The 21,645-nt window shown below is 39.1% G+C and overlaps 5 protein-coding genes across 23 annotated transcripts in view; all 5 read right to left on the bottom strand.

Annotated features, from left to right (window-relative positions):
- Positions 1-21,645, bottom strand: part of LOC108891235 (gastrula zinc finger protein XlCGF57.1) — a 32,553-nt gene that overhangs the window by 4,150 nt on the left and 6,758 nt on the right. Inside the window, exons 1-3 of one of the 8 annotated variants that reach the window (XM_051069475.1) lie at positions 18,191-18,336; positions 6,639-7,116; positions 2,863-3,029 (exon numbers count right to left, since the gene is read on the bottom strand). The exons of 2 other annotated variants lie outside the window; for them this stretch is intronic. In XM_051069475.1, the coding sequence (XP_050925432.1) occupies positions 2,863-3,029; positions 6,639-6,646 (175 nt within the window). In that variant the 5' untranslated portion in view covers positions 6,647-7,116; positions 18,191-18,336. Of the gene's footprint in view, positions 1-2,862; positions 3,030-3,494; positions 5,824-6,471; positions 7,117-16,238; positions 16,347-18,190; positions 18,337-21,645 lie in introns of those variants that run through there. 5 more of the 8 variants (XM_018688342.2, XM_051069470.1, XM_051069464.1 and 2 more) reach the window with 5 other exon arrangements.
- Positions 508-21,645, bottom strand: part of LOC108891238 (oocyte zinc finger protein XlCOF6.1-like) — a 21,693-nt gene continuing 555 nt past the window's right edge. The window contains exons 2-3 of the mRNA XM_051069635.1: positions 12,087-12,253; positions 508-2,400 (exon numbers count right to left, since the gene is read on the bottom strand). Coding sequence (XP_050925592.1) covers positions 1,301-2,400; positions 12,087-12,253 — 1,267 coding nt within the window. The 3' untranslated portion in view covers positions 508-1,300. The remainder of the gene's footprint in view (positions 2,401-12,086; positions 12,254-21,645) is intronic.
- Positions 8,616-16,246, bottom strand: LOC108891237 (gastrula zinc finger protein XlCGF57.1). Its single transcript, XM_051069521.1, has 2 exons — positions 16,072-16,246; positions 8,616-11,009 (listed from the first exon to the last, which is right to left on the bottom strand). The coding sequence occupies exons 1-2, from the start codon at positions 16,244-16,246 to the stop codon at positions 9,568-9,570; spliced, it is 1,617 nt and encodes a 538-aa protein (XP_050925478.1). The 3' UTR covers positions 8,616-9,567.
- The window catches only part of LOC108891232 (gastrula zinc finger protein XlCGF57.1-like), a 9,037-nt gene continuing 465 nt past the window's right edge, over positions 13,074-21,645 (bottom strand). The window contains exon 2 of the mRNA XM_051069510.1: positions 13,074-15,358. Within this exon, the coding sequence (XP_050925467.1) occupies positions 13,803-15,358 (1,556 nt within the window). The 3' untranslated portion in view covers positions 13,074-13,802. The remainder of the gene's footprint in view (positions 15,359-21,645) is intronic.
- The window catches only part of LOC108891233 (oocyte zinc finger protein XlCOF6), a 16,176-nt gene continuing 12,423 nt past the window's right edge, over positions 17,893-21,645 (bottom strand). For 6 of the 12 annotated variants that reach the window (XM_051069407.1, XM_051069416.1, XM_051069396.1 and 3 more), the window contains one exon: positions 17,893-20,050. In XM_051069407.1, coding sequence (XP_050925364.1) covers positions 19,308-20,050 — 743 coding nt within the window. In that variant the 3' untranslated portion in view covers positions 17,893-19,307. Of the gene's footprint in view, positions 20,219-21,645 lie in introns of all 12 variants that reach the window. The other 6 variants (XM_051069412.1, XM_051069415.1, XM_051069422.1 and 3 more) reach the window with 3 other exon arrangements.

Below are 21,645 nucleotides of genomic sequence, written 5' to 3'. Positions count from 1 at the left end.
TTCCCAGAAAACCCTCCAGTCTCAGGTTAGCCGCCGAGACCCGGAAAAAAAAATACAACTTCCGGTACGCCCCGGCTTTCAGAATAAAAGCGGATAATCTCGTTCTAACTTTGTAAACTGCAGCAGTAGAACATAATGCTAAATGGATAAATAAAATAAATGTATTCATAACAAAATATATTCTAATGTGGGCAACAGTGGAAACACTGACCCTGACAATGTGAAACTACAACTACTAGAAAATACTAAACCCCAGAATAAGAATCTCAAATTAAAGGTGTTAAAATGACGCCAACATATATATCAGTAACGTTAGACCTTATTAGACCTTATCATATATTTTTAATAAAAAGCAGGTTTTTCCACTGTCAATAATATGCAGCTTGTATTTCATATTTAATGTGAAGGCAGGTGGAGTCTGATAACTTTGAAGGACCAGTTGAAGGATTTAGTGGCATCTAGTGCTGAGAATAAACACAGACACTAATGTTAAGTTTAGAATTTTATTTGACTAAAGCATAAAAAAATTCCTCCATAAAAAAGAACTGATGACATTTCACAGGCACCTCGGTCTCCAGTTACATCAGAACTCTTTAAAGATGATTTCTAAGAGAAAAATAAATTAGGAAATAAATAAAGTGTTTGTCAGTGACACAGTTCAGCCTCATTTACATACAGTACAACATAAAGTCGCAATCATTTTATTCATTAAACGTTTTTCGAGTGAAAGTCTGAGATAAAGGATAATTCTGTCTTAATTACTGCAAAGGCCAAAACATAAATCAACAAAAAAAAATGCTTTTTAATTTCTTAAATGTGATTTAGAAAAAAAAATCACTTTAATCTGCTAAAAGTAAGTTTTCTAGTTGCTTCAAGTTCAAACAGCAGCTGAACAGAGGAGCTGCAACAATTACTTGATAATTAATTAGTCAATCGACAGAAAATGAATCTGCAGCCATCTTGATAATAATTCAATAATCTTTCAAGAAAAAATGCCAAATATTTACAGGTTTCAGCTTCTCAAATGTGAGGATTTACTATTTTATTTTTTTCTCCAAACTGAATATCTGTTGGCCGACCAAAACAAATTGTTTTAGGATTTCAGCACTGGGAAGGTGCAACAGGGATATTCAGTGTTTCCTGACACCCTACGGACAAAAGTAATTCAGAATATAATTGAACAATTTATCTGCTCTTCTTCTGCGACAAACTGAGCAGCTATATGGTTTCTCCTGTGTGAACTGCTATGCATCTTGTCCAGTTCTTGTTGCTTCTGGTTATTTTACCTCAGTCAGAACAGCTAAGTTGTCTCTCCCCTGTGGGTTAACATGTGTTTTACTAGACTTGACTTTTGTGTAAACGTTTTACCACAAACTGAGCAACTAAACGGTTTCTCGCCTGTGTGTGTTAAGATGTGTCTAGTTAGATTTGATTTATCTGCATATTTCTCACCACAAACTGAGCAGCTAAATGGTTTCTCTCCCGTGTGGGTTAATGTGTGATATGTAAGACTTGATTTTTGTCTAAATTTTTTACCACAAACTGAGCAACTGAATGGTTTCTCCCCAGTGTGGGTAAACATGTGGTTTGTTAGAGTTGATTTATGTGAAAATTTTATGCCACACACTGAGCAATTAAACGGTTTCTCTCCTGTGTGGGTTAGCATGTGTCGCTTTAGATTATTTTTACAGCCAATTCTTTTACCACAAACTGAACAGCTAAATGGTTTCTCCCCTGCATGGATTAACATGTGGGCTTTTAGATTTCCTTTTTGTCTAAATTTATTACCACAAACTGAGCAGCTAAATGGTTTCTCTCCTGTGTGGGTTAACATGTGGGTTGTTAAAGTTGATTGTTGTCTACATTTTTTCTCACAAACTGAGCAGCTAAATGGTTTCTCTCCTGTGTGGGTCAACATGTGAGTTGTCAAAGTTGTTTTATGTGCAAATTTTTTGCCACAAACTGAGCAGCTAAACGGTTTCTCTCCTGCATGCGTTCTCAAATGGTAGTGCAGACCAGATTTTGTAGTAAAACATTTACCACACAAAGTGCAACTAATAAGTTTTTCTCTTGTAGGAGCGCTCATGTCTTCATTTAAATTTCCCTGCACTGTAAAAGTTTTACTAGTCACAGAGTAGCCTGATGATTTTTTGGTAGGATACTCTGAGTCGCTTTCACTGTCTTTACTCTGTGGGTGTGGATGCCAGTCTGGATCCAGCTTCCTGTCTATTTCTGATCCTCCACAGCCCTCTACTGGTCTCTGAAAAAGAGCAAATTCCTCCTGTTCTTCTTTAATGTGGGGGGGCTCTGGGTCCTGCTGGATCAGTCTGGAGCTCCACTCCTGCTGCTCAGGGGAAACTTCTTTAGTCTCCAACACCTGCTGGACGTCTGCAGGACACACTGAAAAACACAAACACACAGAGGAAAACCATGAGTTCATGTTGAAGCTTGACGTGGCAGTGTTAGATTGTTATATGATTTTATATAATTGTCATCAGGTCTATTCTCTATTTGTCACATAATAATTTCCTAGATTAGCCAGATAAACACAGGGAACACTCCCCTGACAATAGCAGTACTCACTCAGAAGTACTATCTGGGACAATATCGGATTAAATCCACTAGATGGTGCCACAGGTTGGTTGTTGAGGAGATTGGGGTCCATAATGTTGGGATAATTCCTACTCAAATCAACAACTCATAAATACCTGTAACCCCTAAATAACCAGTGGTGCTAAAACCATTTGCAAAGTTCCATGAGTCATTTCTTTAACTAATTCTAGCTAATTTAGCTTAGCACCTTCTCCATGTAACAGTAGCAGATTAATAAACTCATTTCCGGCGGCAGAAGAGAAAACCAACCTGATCCTCGCCGCTTTGAGTCGCGGTTTGGAACCAGATCCAACAGTTTTCTGTTGCGGTCGATCTCCTTCTTACATTCGGATATTTTTCTCTCCAAATGTCCGAATAGATCTTTACGAACCGAAGTCAGCAGCCGCCGTTTGAACGAAGCTTTAAGCTCCTGAAACCTGGACATCTTTAACAGATCGTAGAGTCAAAGAAGAAAAGGCACCGGTGGTGGTTTTATCGTTACTTAGACCTGGCTGACTTGTTTCCTCTGCTCCTGTAACATACAGGTTAGCTGCGTTACACCGAGACCCGGAAATAAAACACTAATTCCGGTACTTCCCTGGCCTTCAGAATAAAAGTGGAGAATCTTTTTGAACACAGTAAACTGCAACAGTTGAACATACTGTACTGTCAAATGGGAACACAGAAGGTGATGTACTTTAACTGAAGTTACTCCAGAATCAGCTAAATGCACAAAATATTAAACCCTGAATAAAGAACCTCAAATTATTTCAAATAAAATGATAATTCATCCAAAACAATAAAAAATTAACCTGCCTCACATTCTTGGCTGGATCAGAGATAATGTTTTACCATTCTTATTTAATGTCAGTGATGAGGAACATTCAAAGAAACATAGAAGCTAACATTCAGTTTATTTTATTTGACTAAAATATAAAAAAATAATTTTATAAAAAAAGAACTGATTACATTTCATAGGCACTTCAATCTCCACTTACATTAGAGGTGTTTAAAGGTCATTTCAAAGAAAAAAAAACTAAAATGATGATAAAGCGTTCAGCCTCATTTACATACAATAAAACACCAAGTCCTGAGAGAAAATCAAATGATTTAAAACAATCACAATGCTCATTAAACAATATTTGAGCAAAAGCCTGAGATGAATCCGTTTTTCAACATGAAGTCTATCTTTTAATTACTACAAAGGAGAAAACATAACATCAGCAAAGATTTGGGTTTAAATTATAATCAATTAGTTGATCGACAAACGTTAATCTGCACCAATTTTGATAACCATTGTATAGTTTCAGTCATATTTAAAACAAAAAAGCAAAAATATTTATAGGTTCCAGCTTCTCAAACATGAGGATTAGCAGTATAGAACAGTAAACTGAATATCTCTCAGCCAACAAAAACAAAATGTTCTGCCACAAATGCTACAAATTTCTCCTCTGTGTGAAGTGATAGACGGTGTTTCAGATGTCTTTTTTAACAACCACATGGTTTCCCCTTAAATTGAATTCTCATATGAGGAAAATCCAGACTGTCTATCTGGATCTGAGTTCCTGACTGGTTCTGGTCCTCCACAGTCCTCTCCGTCAGTTTCTGTTTCCATCTGTTCAGTTGAGCTGTTCTCAGTCTGACTCTGACAAAGCTGTGAGGACTCACTAACACACTTGTGAATGTGAAGGCTGCTTCGCCAACTGAATCTTTTGTCACAAACACTACAACTGAAGCGTTTCTCCCCTGTGTGACGTGTCATGTGGTCTTTCAGACTTTGTTTGTTTGTGTACTTTTGATCACAAAGTGTGCAGCTAAATGGTCTCTCTGTCGAGTGGGTTAACATGTGTCTTCTTAGATTTGATTTATATACAATGTTTTTACCACAAACTGGGCAATTAACTGGTTTCCCCCTTGCGCAGCTTGACATGTGTCTTGATAGATTTGACTTATGTGCAAATTTGTTACCACAAACTGAGCAACTATATGGTTTCTCCCCTGTGTGGATAACCATATGGTTTTTTAGAGCTGCTTTACATGCAGATTTTTTACCACAAACTGTGCAGCTGAATGGTTTCTCCTCTCTGTGGGTTAATATGTGGCATGTTAGATATGATTTATGTGCAAATTTTTTACCACAAACTGAACAACTAAATGGTTTCTCACCTGTGTGGGTAAACACGTGGGACGTTAGAGTGTCTCTATATGCAAATTTTTTACCACATACTGAGCAGCTAAATGGTTTCTCTCCAGTGTGGGTTAGCATGTGTTTCTTTAGTTTGGATTTCTGTAAAAAACGTTTACCACAAACTGAGCAGGTGGGTGTTTTCTGTCCTGTGTGGGCTAACACATGGCTTGTTAGGGTTGATCTATCTACAAACCTTTCACCACAAACTGAGCAACGAAATGGTTTGTCCTCTGTGTGGGTTAACATGTGGGATGTTAGAGTTGATTTATGTGAGAATCTTTTAGCACAAACTGAACAACAAAATGGTTTCTCACCTGTGTGGGTTGACATGTGGGATGTCAGTGTGTATTTATACACAAATTCTTTTGCACAAACTGAGCAGCCAAATGGTTTCTCCCCTGTGTGGATTAACATGTGTTTTCTTAGGTTTGATTGTTGTGAAAAATTTCTACCACAAACTGAGCAGCCAAATGGTTTCTCCCCTGTGTGACTTAACACGTGTTTTCTTAGATCTGATTTTTGTGAGAAATTTCTACCACAAACTGAGCAGCCAAATGGTTTCTCCCCCGTGTGAGTTCTCGTGTGTCTCATCAGATTATCCTTACTGCAACATATTTTGCCACAAACTGAGCAATTAAATCGTCTCTCTCTAGTATGACTTTTCATGTGGCACTTCAGACCAGATTTTGTAGTAAAACATCGACCACACAAAGAGCAACTATTACCCTCTTCTCTTGTAGGAGCGCTCATGTCTGTAAATGTATTACTAGTCACAGAGTAGCCTGATGATTTCCTGTTAGGATCCTCAGAGTCTCTTTCACTGTCATCAGTCTTTGGGTGTGGATGCCAGTCTGGATCCAACTTCCTGTCTATTTCTGATCCTCCACAGTCCTCTACTGGTCTCTGAAAAAGACAGAGTTCTTCCTGTTCTTCTTTAATGTGGGGGGGCTCTGGATCCTGCTGGTCCAGTCTGGAGCTCCACTCCTGCTGCTCAGGGGAAACTTCTTTAGTCTCCAACACCTGTTGGATGTCTGCAGGACACACTGAAAAACACAAACACACAGAGGAAAACCATGAGTTCATGTTGAAGCCAAGCTTGACATGGCTGTGTTAGATTGTTATATATATATATGATTTTATATCATTGTCATCAGGTCTATTCTCTGTTTGTCACATAATAATCTCCTAGATTAGCCAGATATTTAATAAAAAGTTTCTTGTTTGAATTTCTATAAAACATACTGTATCATGATATCACAGTATAAAATTGCAAATATTATATATGACCACATCCTCTTAGACATGTGAGACGGGATAGTGTTTTCAGGTGATATAATGACTCTGAAACCGAGCATGAAAAACATGATGTTAACATCCACAGTTGTATTATATTAGGGGAAGGTGAAGATGTAGGGGTAATTCCTGGTCACATAAACACACCTTAGACATTTTCTCAACTCTCCATCTTGGATTTGCTTCATACCTCTAGTTAATAATGTCACTGTTCACAAGAACAATAAAATGAACTGAAGATACAGGCTTTAAATTATCAGGGATTGTTCTTCACTATCAGACATCTTTAACTTCTAAAATGGTCTAAATGGCCAGGCATTTTTGATCTGCCGGGTCAGTGAGTGTTCATAGAACTAAAGTTACCACAGTAACTTTGTGGAGCAGAGGAGAAAACCAACCTGATCCTCGCCGCCTTGAGTCACAGTTTGGAACCAGATCCAACAGTTTTCTGTTGCGGTCGATCTCCTTCTTATAATCGGATATTTTTCTCTCCAAATGTCCGAACAGATCTTTACGAACCGAAGTCAGCAGCCGCCGTTTGAGCGAAGCTTTAAGCTCCTGAAACCTGGACATCTTTAACAGATCGTAGAGTCAAAGAAGAAAAGGCACCGGTGGTGGTTTTATCGTTATTTAGACCTGGCTGATATGTTTCCTCTGCTCCTGCAGCAAACACAACATCCATACGGTCTTCTTCTTCTTCTTCTTCTTCAGTGGTGTTTAAAGGCAGTCAGTTCCTCCTTTGTGCCGATAACTAAACTTTTCCCATCAGGACTTCTTCCCACGAGAAGTCGATCGAGCTCCTTCCTTCACTCGTTCATCAGTCGTGTTTTATCATTGTCCCTAATCTTTTCATTTCCTCCGTCGTGTTCTCTCTTTCTGAAGTTAATCTACTGCAGGTGATACGTTTTATTTATGTTGTAATCTCATCTCCTTCTACTTTTACCCCACGGCTCTCCGTGTATCATACACCTCCCGTTGTTCGCACAATACCCTCCAGTCTCTAACCGTGTTTGAACCGCCGAGACCCGGAAATGGAAGACAACCTCCGGTATACCCCGACCTTCAGAATAACAGTGGAGTGTCTCTTCTCGTGAATTTACTAAGCTACAACTGTAGAACATGATGCCACACAGAGATAAAGACGCGAATGTCTGTATAAAAAATATTTTCTATATATTATATTCGTGAGTTAAATAGATTTGACGAACAGCCGAAGTTAGCCGAAGTCGACCTCGAACGCACCTTTTGATCCAATCACAGTTCTCCAAACCACTGCGCAGTAGTTTGAAATCTTCCGCCGGTACATCTGTGAGTCTCCAACCCCAACCTCGGTCAGTGGGAGAGAGAAACACCGCGTTATAAAGTCACTGTGGACTTATTTTTAATTTTTTTTAAAGGCCAGCGTCGCCTCTCGAGTCCGGTCAGGAGGAGTAGCCCAAAACCCGGTGTATGTGGATTTATCAGTCGGAGATCATCCAGGAGTTTCCGGCAGACTGACCGATCAACAGGAGGGTGAGTACTTGGTGTATGTGCCGCTTCTGGGTTTCCTGGTTTGGGACTCTCATCAGACACCATCTTTCTAACGCGGTGGTTCCGGTGCAGATGTTTATTGTTGTGTAGTCTGTCCACTCTTAATAATCATGTGTTCAATTACATCGGGGATGGGAACTCGGAACTGGGAGTGACGTCAACTCCAAGTTAATGGCGTTCCATTTGAAGGCGGGAAAATGTGGACGCTCGAGGAGTCTATATATAGAAAATTCAAAACAAGTTTGCATTCCACCTGAATAACACCTCAGTTGTCAATATTTGATTGTAACGGTTGGTCAGATTTTGAGTTGGCAAGGCCAAGGCTTTCTAGCAGGTCTAAGCTAAATGCTAAAACACATGACAATAGTTTTGATAGCTGTTTTTTCAACCCACAATGGCTGGACCACGAGGAAGAGTTCAGTGACTCGAAGTTTATCTGTGCGTCTCAGTTCCAACAATGAGTCCTTTGCTATCGTAATGGAGGCTAACTCTGAAAGTCGAGTCTGCCCAGTTGCATTTCTCGCACAAGTTTTAATTGTCTTTAGGGCTGAGAATGTCCACTCGACAGAAGCAGTTTTTTTTTTATTTGTCTACGAATAATCAGCAGTTTCAGTGAGTAAAATGTATTTTACCTTCATTTTATGAGTTAATATTGATGCTTCTGCTGGAATGATGTGTTTGGAGACCTTTTGAATTGTGTTCATTGGGTTTTTATAACATTGCTTCAGTGATGGAATTCATTCTGGATACATGACGTGTCTGTCTGTGCAAAGGTCTGTTATACTGCGTTTCTGTATATTGTTGATGGTTTCTATGGCTGTGACTTCATAATGACAGCATTGAGAGGTGGGTTAAATCAGGTAAGACACCAGGGAAGGCCTAGAAACGTTAAGTCATGAACGTGAACCGTTTCAAACATATCAGATTCTGTGCTGAATCAGAGATCTCCTGTTTTACTGTTCTTATTTACTGTCAGTGAAGAGGCACATTTAAAGAAACACAGACACTAATGTTCAGTTGAGACTTTTATTTGATTGAAACATGAAAAACTAATTCCACTAAAAGGAAGTGATTAGATTTCATAGGCACTTCAGTCTCCAGTTACATTAGAGTTTTTTAAAGATGATTTCCACGAGAAGAACACTAAAATGTTAATAAAGTGTTTGTCAGTGGCACAGTTCAGCCTGTTTTACATATAGTACAACACAGTGGATAAGGTCATCTTTCAAGATGAAGTTTATCTTTTAATTACTGCAAAGAGGAAAACATAAGTCAACGATGATTTGGGTGTAAATTTCTTCAATGTGATGAAAAGCAGAATCAGTTTAATCTGCTAAAAGTAACATTATGAAACTCAAAGTTAAGTTTTCAATGCGTTACTGAAACAGCTGAAACAGCAGTTGCACAGAGGAGCTGCAACAATTAGTTGATAAATCAATGAATCGATCGACAAATAATTAACCTGCAACTATTTGTTTATAGTCTCAGTAATTTTTTTAAACAAAAACTTTACAGGCTCCAGCTTCTAAAACATTTCATTTTTTCCCTAAATTGAATATCTGTTGGCTGACCAAAACAAATTGTTTTAAGAGTTCAACACTGGCAAAATATAACAGGTATATTCACTGTTTCCTGACACACAATGGACAAAAGGATAGTTGAAGAATTCAGCATGTAATTGAAAAATTTAATAATAAATACATTTATAAATAATGTGAAATTGTGTCAGATGCAGCCCCATGAACAACTTCATTTATTGTCACTTCTCTTGACAACACACTCATGTTTCTGAACAGCCAACTCCTCAGTTACAAACACTGCTAATGATTCACGTCTCTTCTGTGTGAAGTCATACATGGTGTTTCAGATTTCTCTTCTGAGCAACTACGTGGGCCACTCCACCGGCTTCTGTTTCCATCTGTTCAGTCGAGCTTTTGGCTGGAGGCTCTGCCTCTCTGCTCTCCTCAGTCTGACTGATGAAGCTGTGAGGACTCACTAACACACTTATGTTTTTTGAGCTGACTACGCCAACTGAATCTTTTGTTACAAACTCTACAACTGTATTGTTTTTCTCTTTTATGACGAGTCATATGGTCTGTCAGAGTTCCTTTCCGGCTAAATCTTTTGCCACAAATTGAGCAAATAAATGGTGGCTCTCCCGTGTGGCTCAGTATGTGAGATTTTAGAGTTGATTTATATGCAAATCTGTTACCACAAACTGGGCAACTAAATGGTTTCTTCCCCGTGTGGGTCAACATGTGGGATGTTAGATGTGATTTTCGTCCAAAATTTTTACCACAAATTGAGCAATTAAATGGTTTCTCCCCTGTGTGGGTTAACGTGTGAGTTTTTAGATGTGATTTTTGTCCAAATTTTTTACCACAAACTGTGCAACTAAATAGTTTCTCACCTGTGTGGGTAAACATATGTTTTGTTAGAGTTGATTTATCTGAAAATTTTTTACCACAAATTGAACAACTAAATTGTTTTTCTGCTGTGTGGGTTAGCATGTGGGATGTTAGATTTCCTTTTAGTTTAAATTTTTTACCACAAACTGAGCAACTAAATGCTTTCTCACCTGTGTGGGTTAACATGTGGGTTTTTAGATGTGATTTCTGTCCAAATTTTTTACCACAAACTGAGCAACTAAATGGTTTGTCCCCTGTGTGGATTAACATGTGTTTCTTCAGATATGCCTTACTGCCAGTTGTTTTACCACACTGAGAGCAGCTAAACGGTTTCTCACCTGTGTGGGTTAACATGTGGGTTTTTAGATGTGTTTTTTGTCTAAATTTTTTACCACAAATTGAGCAACTAAATGGTTTTTCCCCTGTGTGGATTAACATGTGGGATGTCAGATTCCTTCTTTCTCTAAATTCTTTACCACAAACTGAACAACTGAATTGTTTCTCCCCTGAGTGGGTTAACACATGATTTGTTAGATTTGATTTATCTGCACATTTTTTACCACAAACTGAGCAGCCAAATGGTTTCTCCCCTGTGTGAATTCTCATGTGTCTCTTCAGATTAGCCTTACAGCCAGTTCTTTTACCACACTCAGAGCAGTTAAATGGTTTACCCCCCCTACGGGTTAACATGTGCTCATTTAAATTTCCCTTCACTGTAAATGTTTTACTAGTCACAGAGTAGCCTGATGATTTCCTGTTAGAATCCTCAAAGTGTCTTTCACTGTCATCACTCTCTGGGTGTGGATGCCAGTCTTGATCCAACTTCCTGTCTAATTCTGATCCTCCACAGTCCTCTACTGGTCTCTGAATGAGTTCTTCCTGTTCTTCTTTAATGTGGGGGGGCTCTGGATCCTGCTGGTCCAGTCTGGAGCTCCACTCCTGCTGATCAGGGGAAACTTCTTTAGTCTCCAACACCTGCTGGACGTCTGCAGGACACACTGAAAAACACAAACACACAGAGGAAAACCATGAGTTCATGTTGAAGCCAAGCTTGACATGGCTGTGTTAGATTGTTATATGACTTTATATCATTGTCATCAGGTCTATTCTCTGTCTGTCACATAATAATCTCCTAGATTAGCCAGATATTTAATAAAAAGTTTCTCGTTTGAATTCCTATAAAATATACTGTATCATGATATCACAGTATAAAATTGTAAACATTACATATGATCACATCTTCTAAGAGATGTCCAGACATAATCACAGAAATATCAGTCAATGGAGTTGTATCCTTAGAGTCAGATAATGCTCAGGTAGATCAGGTTTGAGTGATATGCTGAGATCACTTCTCAAAACAGAAGGGCTGATATCTTTAAATAAAGGGATAGCGTTTTCAGACAGTCTGGGAAATAAAGACTTTGAAACTAAGCGTGAAAAACGTGATAACATCTACAGTCTCGTATTGTGTTAGGGGAAGATGAAGATGTAGGGGTAATTCCTGGTCACATAAACACACTTTAGACATTTTCTCAACTCTCCATCTTGGATTTGCTTCATACCTTTAGTTAATAATGTCACTGTTCACAAGAGCAATAAAATGTTCAGCTTGTATCTTTAGTTTCTGAGATAAGGAAGCTTTAAAGAGAGGTCATAGTCCCAATGAACCAGTGGTTCTAAAAAGTGCAAAATCCACGAGTCACTTCTTTTGTGCTGTTTATGCTATATTATCAGGAATTGTTCTGCACTATCAGACATCTTTAACTTCTAAAATGGCCAAGCATCTTTGTCTCTGAACAATCATTGAATCTTTTAAATTCATATGTATATATATAATCCTCATACAATATTTTATTAGCAGCATTGTGCATGAAAAATTATTTCACACGTATTTTTAAAATGCTTATCGCCCATGTATAACACTGGAAAGAACATGTTTTAATCACTAACTGCACAACATGTGAACTCAACTATATTTATCAACGTATCAAACGAGGAAACCTGCCAGTGAGCAGATCAGGTTCACAAAACTAAAGTTACCACAGTAACTTTGTGGAGCAGAGGAGAAAACCAACCTGATCCTCGCCGCCTTGAGTCACAGTTTGGAACCAGATCCATCAGTTTTCTGTTGCGGTCGATCTCCTTCTTATATTCGGATATTTTTCTCTCCAAATGTCCGAACAGATCTTTACGAACCGAAGTCAGCAGCCGCCGTTTGAACGAAGCTTTAAGCTCCTGAAACCTGGACATCTTTAATAGATCGTAGAGTCAAACTAGAAAAGGCACCGGTGGTGGTTTTATCGTTATTTAGACCTGGCTGATATGTTTCCTCTGCTCTTGCAGCAAACACAACATCCATACGGTCTTCTTCTTCTTCTTCAGTGGTGTGTAAGGGCAGTCAGTTCCTCCTTTGTCCCGACAACTGAACTTTTTCCCATCATGACTTCTTCCCGCGAGAAGTCGATCGAGCTCCTTCCTTCACTCGTTCATCAGTCGTGTTTTATCATTGTCCCTAATCTTTTCATTTCCTCCGTCGTGTTCTCTCTTTCTGAAGTTAATCTGCTGCAGGTGATACGTTTTATTTATGTTGTAATCTCATCTCCTTCTACTTTTACCCCACGGCTCTCCGTGTATCATACACCTCCCGTTGTTCGCACAATACCCTCCACTCTCTAACCGTGTTTGAACCGCAGAGACCCGGAAATGGAAGACAACTTCCGGTATATCCCAACCTTCAGAATAATAGTCTCTCCTCGTGAAATTACTAAAATACAATTGTAGAACAAGATGCTACATACAAATAAAGACGTAAATGTAATGTATGACAATTTAGGTTTCTTGAAATGACTGGTTCCAATTTAATCGGACAAATCTGTAACTTGAGTGAAGAAATACTCTCAGTTGTCAGTTCATTAGGTCTACCGAACGAAAACTAATGTAAAGAAATACAACAGTCCTATAATAAAAATCTCTTCCACCTCCTAGAGTAGCAGATTATATACAAAAATGCATGTTAAAGTGTTGTATCAGAGATAATCTGTCTAAAGAAACAGACACTAATGTTCAGTTAAGACTTTTATTTGACTAAAGTAAGTAAAAAGAATGTCATTAAAAATTTCCTAGGCACTTCAATCTTCAGCTATAACACAGAGGTTTAAAAAGCTGATTTTGTCAGAGGCACAGTTCAGCCTCTCCAGCCTACATACAGTAAAACACAAAGTCCTGAGAGGAAAATAATCACAATGCTCATTAAACATTATTTGAGCAAAAGCCTGAGAAGTTATATTTTAAATACTACAAACAGAATAACATAAAATCAACAAAGAATGAGAAAGAAAAGCAGAATCACTTCTTAATCTAATCAAAGTAAATACATGAAACTCAAACATAAGTTTTCTTAACTGAAACACGGCTCAATCAGCAGCTGCACAGCAGAGCTGCAACAATAGGTTTATAATTGATTTACTAATCGACAGAAAATTAATCTCAAACTATTTTGATAATTATTTTATAGTTTGTCATTCTGAAGCAAAAATGCTTCCAGCTTCTCAAACATGAGGATATGCCGTTTTACTTTTTCCCTGTTGGACAGGACAACACACTCATGTTTTTGAACAGCCGACTGTTAGATAACTTTATTAATCCCAGAGGTTTGGTTTGTCATTGCAGCCAGGTAAAATTAGAAACATTTGTCACAATAAATTGTCCATAATTGTGTAAACTGTGTAAATTGGTTGACTGAATCTTTTGTTACAAACACTACAACTGAAGCGTTTTTCCCGTGTGATGTGTCATTCGGTCTTCCAGACTTTGTTTGTCTGCGTACTTTTCATCACACAATGAGCAGTTAAATGGTTTACCCCAGTGTGGGTTAACATATGTCGTGTTAGATTTGACTTACGTGAAAATGTTTTACCACAAACTAAGCAACTGAACGGTTTCTCCTCTATGTGGGTTGACATGTGGAATGTTAGACCTGATCTACGTGCACATATTTTGCCACAAACTGGACAAATAACTGATTTCTCAGCTGTGTGGCTCAACATATGGCTTGTTAGATTTGATTTGTTTGCACATGTATGACCACAAACTGAGCAACTAAATTGTTTCCCTCTTGCATGGGTCCACATGTGGCTTACTAGATTTGATTTGTTTGTACATTTATGACCACAAACTGAGCAATTAACTGGTTTCTCATCTGTGTGGGTCAAGATGTGGAATGTTAAACGTGATTTTTGTCTAAATCCTTTACCACACACTGAGCAACTATATGGTTTCTCTCCTGTGTGGCTTAACTTGTGGCTTGGGAGAGATGAATGATGTGCAAATTTTTTACCACAAACTGAGCAACTATATGGTTTCTCTCCCGTGTGGATTAACTTGTGGCTTGAGAGAGATGAATGAAGTGTAAATGTTTTACCACAAACTGAGCACCTAAATGGTTTCTCACCTGTGTGGGTCCACATATGGGATGTTAGAGAGAATTTACGTGCAAATTTTTTACCACAAACTGGACAATTAAATGGTTTCTCACCTGTGTGGGTTAACATGTGTGTGCTTAGATTTGATTTTTGTCCAAATTTTTTACCACAAACTGAGCAACAAAATGGTTTCTCTCCTGTGTGGGTAAACATATGGTTTGTTAGAGTTGATTTATCTGAAATTTTTTTACCACAAACTAAACAACTAAATCGTTTCTCACCTGTGTGGGTAAACATGTGTTTGCCTAGATTTGATTTTTGTCCAAATTTTTTACCACAAACTGAGCAACTAAATGGTTTCTCTCCTGTGTGGATTAACATATGCTTTGTTAGAGTTGATTTATGTGCACATTCTTTACCACAAATTGAACAATTAAATCGTTTCTCACCTGTGTGGGTTAACATGTGTCTGTTTAGAGTGGATTTTTGTCCAAATTTTTTACCACAAACTGAGCAGCTAAATGGTTTCTCACCTGTGTGGGTTAACATGTGGTTTCTTAAGCCTGATTTATGTACACATTTCTTACCACAAACTGAGCAACTAAATCGTTTCTCACCTGTGTGGGTAAACATGTGTTTTCTTAGATTTGATTTATGTGCCCATCTTTTACCCGAAACTGTGCAGCTAAATAGTTTAGGATCCTCACAGTCATCCCTCTTTGAGTGTGGAGTAACTTCCTGTTCTGATCCTCTGCTGTCCTCTTCATCAGCATCTACTGGTCTCTGAAAAAGAGCAAATTCCTCCTGTTCTTCTTTAATGTGGGGGGGCTCTGGGTCCTGCTGGTCCAGTCTGGAGCTCCACTCCTGCTGCTCAGGGGAAACCTCTTCTTTAGTCTCCAACACCTGCTGGACGTCTGCAGGACACACTGAAAAACACAAACACAGAGGAAAACCATGAGTTCATGTTGAAGCTTGACATGGCTGTGTTAGATTGTTGAACGATTTCATTATCATGGGATAACTCCACATCTATCCAAGACATGTCCAGACTCAACCACAGAAATATCAGTCAATACACGGGTATCCTTAGAGACAGATGATGCTCAGGTAGATCAAGTTAGTGTGAGCACACCGGAAATTACAAGGGACTTAACGTTGTCAGTCTGGGTTGTAATGAAATAACAGAGTATATCCAGTAGGTGGTGCCACGGGTCGGTTGTTGGGTTTGCTTCATACTTACAGTTAATAATGTCATTGTTCCCGAAGAAAAACTAAATGTTTAGCTTTGATCTTCTTTAGTCGATTGATGCGTAAAATCCTCAGGATACAGTATTTTAACAGCAGCCCGGTTTTAAAATGCTAATTGTCCATGTATGACAAAGTCTACCCTAAAAACAACCACATCCTGGGAAGAGCATGGCATTGGCAAATGCACTAAATACGAACAAACCAGATGTATTAATGTATAACCGAGTAAACAGATTGAATTCATAAAGCTCAAACTGTCACAGTGACTTTGTGGAACAGAAGAGGAAACAAAGAGGAGCTAGCTGCGGCTAACACGCGGTGTAAGGACGGTGTAGCTCATTTAGCGCCTCCTCGATGCAGCATTAGAAGAAGAATAAACACATTTTCTAACCTGATTCTCGCCGCCTTGAGTCTCTGTTTGGAACCAGATCCAACAGTTTTCTGTTGCGGTCGATCTCCTTCTTATAATCGGATATTTTTCTCTCCAAATGTCCGAACAGATCTTTACGAACCGAAGTCAGCAGCCGCTGTTTGAACGAAGCTTTAAGCTCCTGAAACCTGGACATCTTTAACAGATCGTAGAGTCAAAGAAGAAAAGGCACCGGTGGTGGTTTTATCGTTATTTAGACCTGGCTGACTCGTTTCCTCTGCTCCTGTAACAAACAGGCTAGCTTTGTTGCACCGAGACCCGGAAATGAAACATGCATTCCGGTACTTCCCTGGCCTTCAGAATAAAAGTCTCTCTTTCTAATGTCTGTGTAGGTTCTCGGTCATCCAGGTCATGATAGCCTTAAGGGCTGAAGTTGAAGACAACTGGACTTCTTTTAGGTTTCTTGAAGACGTTTCACCTCTTATCCAAAAGCCTTCTTCAGTTCTGAAAACTGGTTGGGGAGTCCCAGGTATTTAACCTCTGGTGGATGGTTATGGGAGTCGTTGACCCGCCCTGACATCATGTGAGTCGTTAGGGTCACTTGTTTCAAGGTGTGAATGGGGGTTAAATCTCCTGGGTAAGGATCTCAGGACTGCGTTGTAGGTGAAGGTTGGTGTTGTAAGGACTGGTTGTTTGGTGGTTGTTTGGTTTCACCTATGTACATGCCCAAGCTCACAGGCCCAAGGGGAAGAACACAAGCACCTGAGAGATGCCCTCAAAACTTGTGGTTACCCCAGTTGGACCTTTTTGAAAACTGCAGCTGGTTCCAGAAAGAGAACCAACAACGTGGTAGTGAAAGAAAAACAAAACAAGAGAAACAACATAGTTATTCCATATGTGTCCGGGGTATCTGAAAAACTCAGGAGGATCTTCAACAAACACAGTATCCCTGTGTATTTCAAACCCGGCAACACACTCAGACAGAGACTGGTACATCCTAAGGACAGACCACCACACACCCACAAAAGCAATCTGGTGTATGCAGTCCAATGTAACGAGGAATGCGAAGACCTCTACACTGGCGAAACAAAACAACCACTACACAAACGCATGGCCCAACACAGGAGAGCGAACTCCTCAGGTCTGGACTCTGCTGTCTATTTACATCTAAAGGAGAAAACCCACTCATTTGAGGACAACAAGGTCCACATCTTGGACAGAGAGGACAGATGGTTTGAAAGAGGAGTAAAAGAAGCCATCTATGTAAAAGTAGAGAAGCCATCTCTCAACCTAGGAGGAGGTCTAAGACACCACCTATCTCCAATCTACAATGCCGCCCTTTCATCCCTTCCCAGGAGACTTAACAATTTGGCCTCTAGGGAAAAACAACCTTTCACAAATGGCCTCATGTGACTCCAACGACTGTGGTTACAACACAATGGGGCACTAACGAAGTCGAAACTAATGTTTTCTACCAACGGCCGTCACCTTAACGACTGTCGTTGACACATAGAACACAAAGGATCCGTGACATCATCGGTCTTGTGAAAGTCCTGCCACATAAGACGTGACAATGTTGTTGTGTCTTTTCTCCTGTTCCTCACCAGCTGATGTCTGTAGCTCTTCTCTATGTCTTCTCACTGACTCGATGCAGGCCCAGTTAGGGTAACTACATGTCCTAAGTGCTGTCTTGAGGTGTCGTGTTCACAGCGGGGGTCAGGAGGCTTCTCCAAAGCTTCACACCTTAGAGGCCCCATGATAAAATACTGTGTCAAATCAGAGCTAATCTGTTTTACCATTCTTATTTAATGTTAGAGAAGAAGACAAACACAGACATCAATGTTCATTTTTGACATTTATTTGACTAAAATATTTAAAAAATAATTCCATGAAAACAAACTAATTACATTTCATAGACAACACAAAGTCCATAATCCCTAATCTTTTCATTTCCTCCGTCGTGTTCTCTCTTTCTGAAGTTAATCTACTGCAGGTGATACGTTTTATTTATGTTGTAATCTCATCTCCTTCTACTTTTACCCCACGGCTCTCCGTGTATCATACACCTCCCGTTGTTCGCACAATACCCTCCAGTCTCTAACCGTGTTTGAACCGCAGAGACCCGGAAATGGAAGACAACTTTCAGTATATCCCAACCTTCAGAATAATAGTCTCTCCTCGTGAAATTACTAAAATACAACTGTAGAACAAGATGCTACATACAAATAAAGACGTAAATGTAATGTATGACAATTTAGGTTTCTTGAAATGACTGGTTCCAATTTAATCGGACAAATCTGTAACTTGAGTGAAGAAATACTCTCAGTTGTCAGTTCATTAGGTCTACCGAACGAAAACTAATGTAAAGAAATACAACAGTCATATAACAAAAATCTCTTTCAGATAATCTGTCTAAAGAAACAGACACTAATGATCAGTTAAGACTTTTACTTGACTAAAGTAAGTAAAAAGAATGTCATTAAAAATTTCCTAGGCACTTCAATCTTCAGCTATAACACAGAGGTTTAAAAAGCTGATTTTGTCAGAGGTACAGTTCAGCCTCTCCAGCCTACATACAGTAAAACACAAAGTCCTGAGAGGAAAATAATCACAATGCTCATTAAACATTATTTGAGCAAAAGCCTGAGAAGTTATATTTTAAATACTACAAACAGAATAACATAAAATCAACAAAGAATGAGAAAGAAAAGCAGAATCACTTCTTAATCTAATCAAAGTAAATACATGAAACTCAAACATAAGTTTTCTTAACTGAAACACAGCTCAATCAGCAGCTACACAGCAGAGCTGCAACAATAGGTTTATAATTGATTTACTAATCGACAGAAAATTAATCTCAAACTATTTTGATAATTATTTTATAGTTTGTCATTCTGAAGCAAAAATGCTAAATATTTACAGCTTCCAGCTTCTCAAACATGAGGATTTGCCGTTTTACTTTTTCCCTGTTGGACAGTAAACTGAATACCTGCTGACCAAAACAAAACATTTGAAGACGTCAAACATGGGAAAAGATATTAAGTATATTCACCATTTTCCGACATACTTAAGACAAAAGAATTAAATCAGAATCAAACAGAAGTAGAAAACAGTCATGTCAAATTGTGTCAGATGCAGCCCCCGTACAACTTCATTTGTCACAATAAATTGTCCATAATTGTGTAAACTGTGTAAATTGGTCGACTGAATCTTTTGTTACAAACACTACAACTGAAGCGTTTTCCCCGTGTGATGTGTCATTCGGTCTTCCAGACTTTGTTTGTCTGCGTACTTTTCGTCACACAATGAGCAGTTAAATGGTTTACCCCAGTGTGGGTTAACATATGTCGTGTTAGCTTTGACTTACGTGAAAATGCTTTACCACAAACTAAGCAACTGAACTGTTTATCCTCTATGTGGGATGACATGTGGCATGTTAGACCTGATCTACGTGCAAATATTTTGCCACAAACTGGACAAATAAATGATTTCTCACCTATGTGGCTCAACATATGGCTTGTAAGATTTGATTTGTTTGCACATGTATGACCACAAACTGAGCAACTAAATTGTTTCTCTCTTGTGTGGGTCCACATGTGGCTTACTAGATTTGTTTTGTTTGTACATTTATGACCACAAACTGAGCAACTAAATGATTTCTTATTTGTGTGGGTCCACATGTGAAATTTTAGACCTGATCTGTGTTCAAATCCTTTGCCACAAACTGAGCAACTGCATGGTTTCTCTTCTGTGTGGGTTAACATGTGTGTGCTTAGAAGTGATTTTATTCCAAATTTTTTACCACAAACTGAGCAACTAAATGGTTGCTCCTCTGTGTGGATTAACTTGTGTAATGAGAGAGATTTATTAAGTTTAAATTTTTTACCACAAACTGAGCAACTAAATGGTTTCTCACCTGTGTGGGTTAACATGTGGGATGTTAGAAGTGATTTTTGTCCAAATCCTTTACCACAAACTGAGCAATTAAATGGTTTCTCACCTGTGTGGGTGAACATGTGGTATGAGAGAGATTTATTATATTTAAATTTTTTACCACAAACTGAGCAACTAAATGGTGTCTCACCTGTGTGGATCAAGATGTGGGATGTTAGAGAGGATTTACGTGAAAATCTTTTACCACAAAATGAGCAACTAAATGGTTTCTCACCTGTGTGTATTAACTTGTGGAATGAGAGAGATTCATTACGTTTAAATTTTTTACCACAAACTGAGCAACTAAATGGTTTCTTATCTGAGTGGGTTAACATGTGGGATGTTAGAGAGGATTTATATGAAAATCTTTTACCACAAACTGAGCAACTAAATGGTTGCTCCTCTGTGTGGATTAACTTGTGGGATGAGAGAGATTTATTACGTTTAAATTTTTTACCACAAACTGAGCAGCTAAATGGTGTCTCACCTGTGTGGGTTAGCATGTGTCTGTTTAGCTGTGATTTTAATCCAAATTTTTTACCACAAACTGAGCAACTAAATGGTTCCTTTCCTGTGTGGGTTAACATGTGTTTTTTTAGACCTGATTTATCTGCACATTTTTTACCACAAACTGAGCAACTAAATGGTTCCTTTCCTGTGTGGGTTAACATGTGTTTTTTTAGACCTGATTTATCTGCACATTTTTTACCACAAACTGAACAATTGAATCGTTTCTCATCTGTGTGGGTTGCCATGTGCCTTCTTAGAGTTGATGCATATACACATTTTTTACCACAAACTGTGCAGCTAAATAGTTTACAATCCTCACGGTCATCCCTCTTTGAGCGTGGAGTAACTTCCACGTCTGACCATCCACTGTCCTCTTCATCAGTACCTGCTGGTCTCTGAAAAAGAGCAAATTCCTCCTGTTCTTCTTTAATGTGGGGGGGCTCTGGGTCCTGCTGGTCCAGTCCAGAGCTCCACTCCTGCTGCTCAGGGTCCTCTGAGTCTCTTTCACGGTCATCACTCTTTGGATGAGGATGCCAGTCTCGATCCAACTTCCTGTCTAATTCTGACCCTCCGTAGTCCTCTACTGGTCTCTGAATGAGACAGAGTTCTTCCTGTTCTTCTTTAATGTGGGGGGGCTCTGGGTCCTGCTGGTCCAGTCCAGAGCTCCATTCCTGCTGCTCAGGGTCCTCTGAGTCTCTTTCACGGTCATCACTCTTTGGATGAGGATGCCAGTCTCGATCCAACTTCCTGTCTAATTCTGATCCTCCACAGTCCTCTACTGGTCTCTGAATGAGACAGAGTTCTTCCTGTTCTTCTTTAATGTGGGGGGGCTCTGGGTCCTGCTGGTCCAGTCTGGAGCTCCACTCCTGCTGCTCAGGGGAAACTTCTTTAGTCTCCAACACCTGCTGGACGTCTGCAGGACACACTGAAAAACACAAACACAGAGGAAAACCATGAGTTTATGTTGAAGCTTGACATGGCTGTGTTAGATTGTTGAACGATTTCATTATCATGGGATAACTCCACATCTATCCAAGACATGTCCAGACTCAACCACAGAAATATCAGTCAATACACGGGTATCCTTAGAGACAGATGATGCTCAGGTAGATCAAGTTAGTGTGAGCACACCGGAAATTACAAGGGACTTAA

This window comes from Lates calcarifer, linkage group LG3, assembly GCF_001640805.2.
Source record: "Lates calcarifer isolate ASB-BC8 linkage group LG3, TLL_Latcal_v3, whole genome shotgun sequence".
NCBI lineage: Eukaryota > Metazoa > Chordata > Actinopteri > Centropomidae > Lates > Lates calcarifer.
Note: the sequence above shows the minus strand (reverse complement) of the source record. Positions and strands in the feature narration are given on the sequence as shown.

Coding starts and splice junctions, on each gene's coding strand:
- LOC108891237 (XM_051069521.1), bottom strand. CDS start 16,246: ATGTCCAGGTTTCAGGAGCTTAAAGCTTCGTTCAAACAGCGGCTGCTG. Junction 11,010..16,071: donor CTCAAGGCGGCGAGAATCAG/GTTAGAAAATGT, acceptor TGTGTTTTTCAG/TGTGTCCTGCAGACGTCCAG.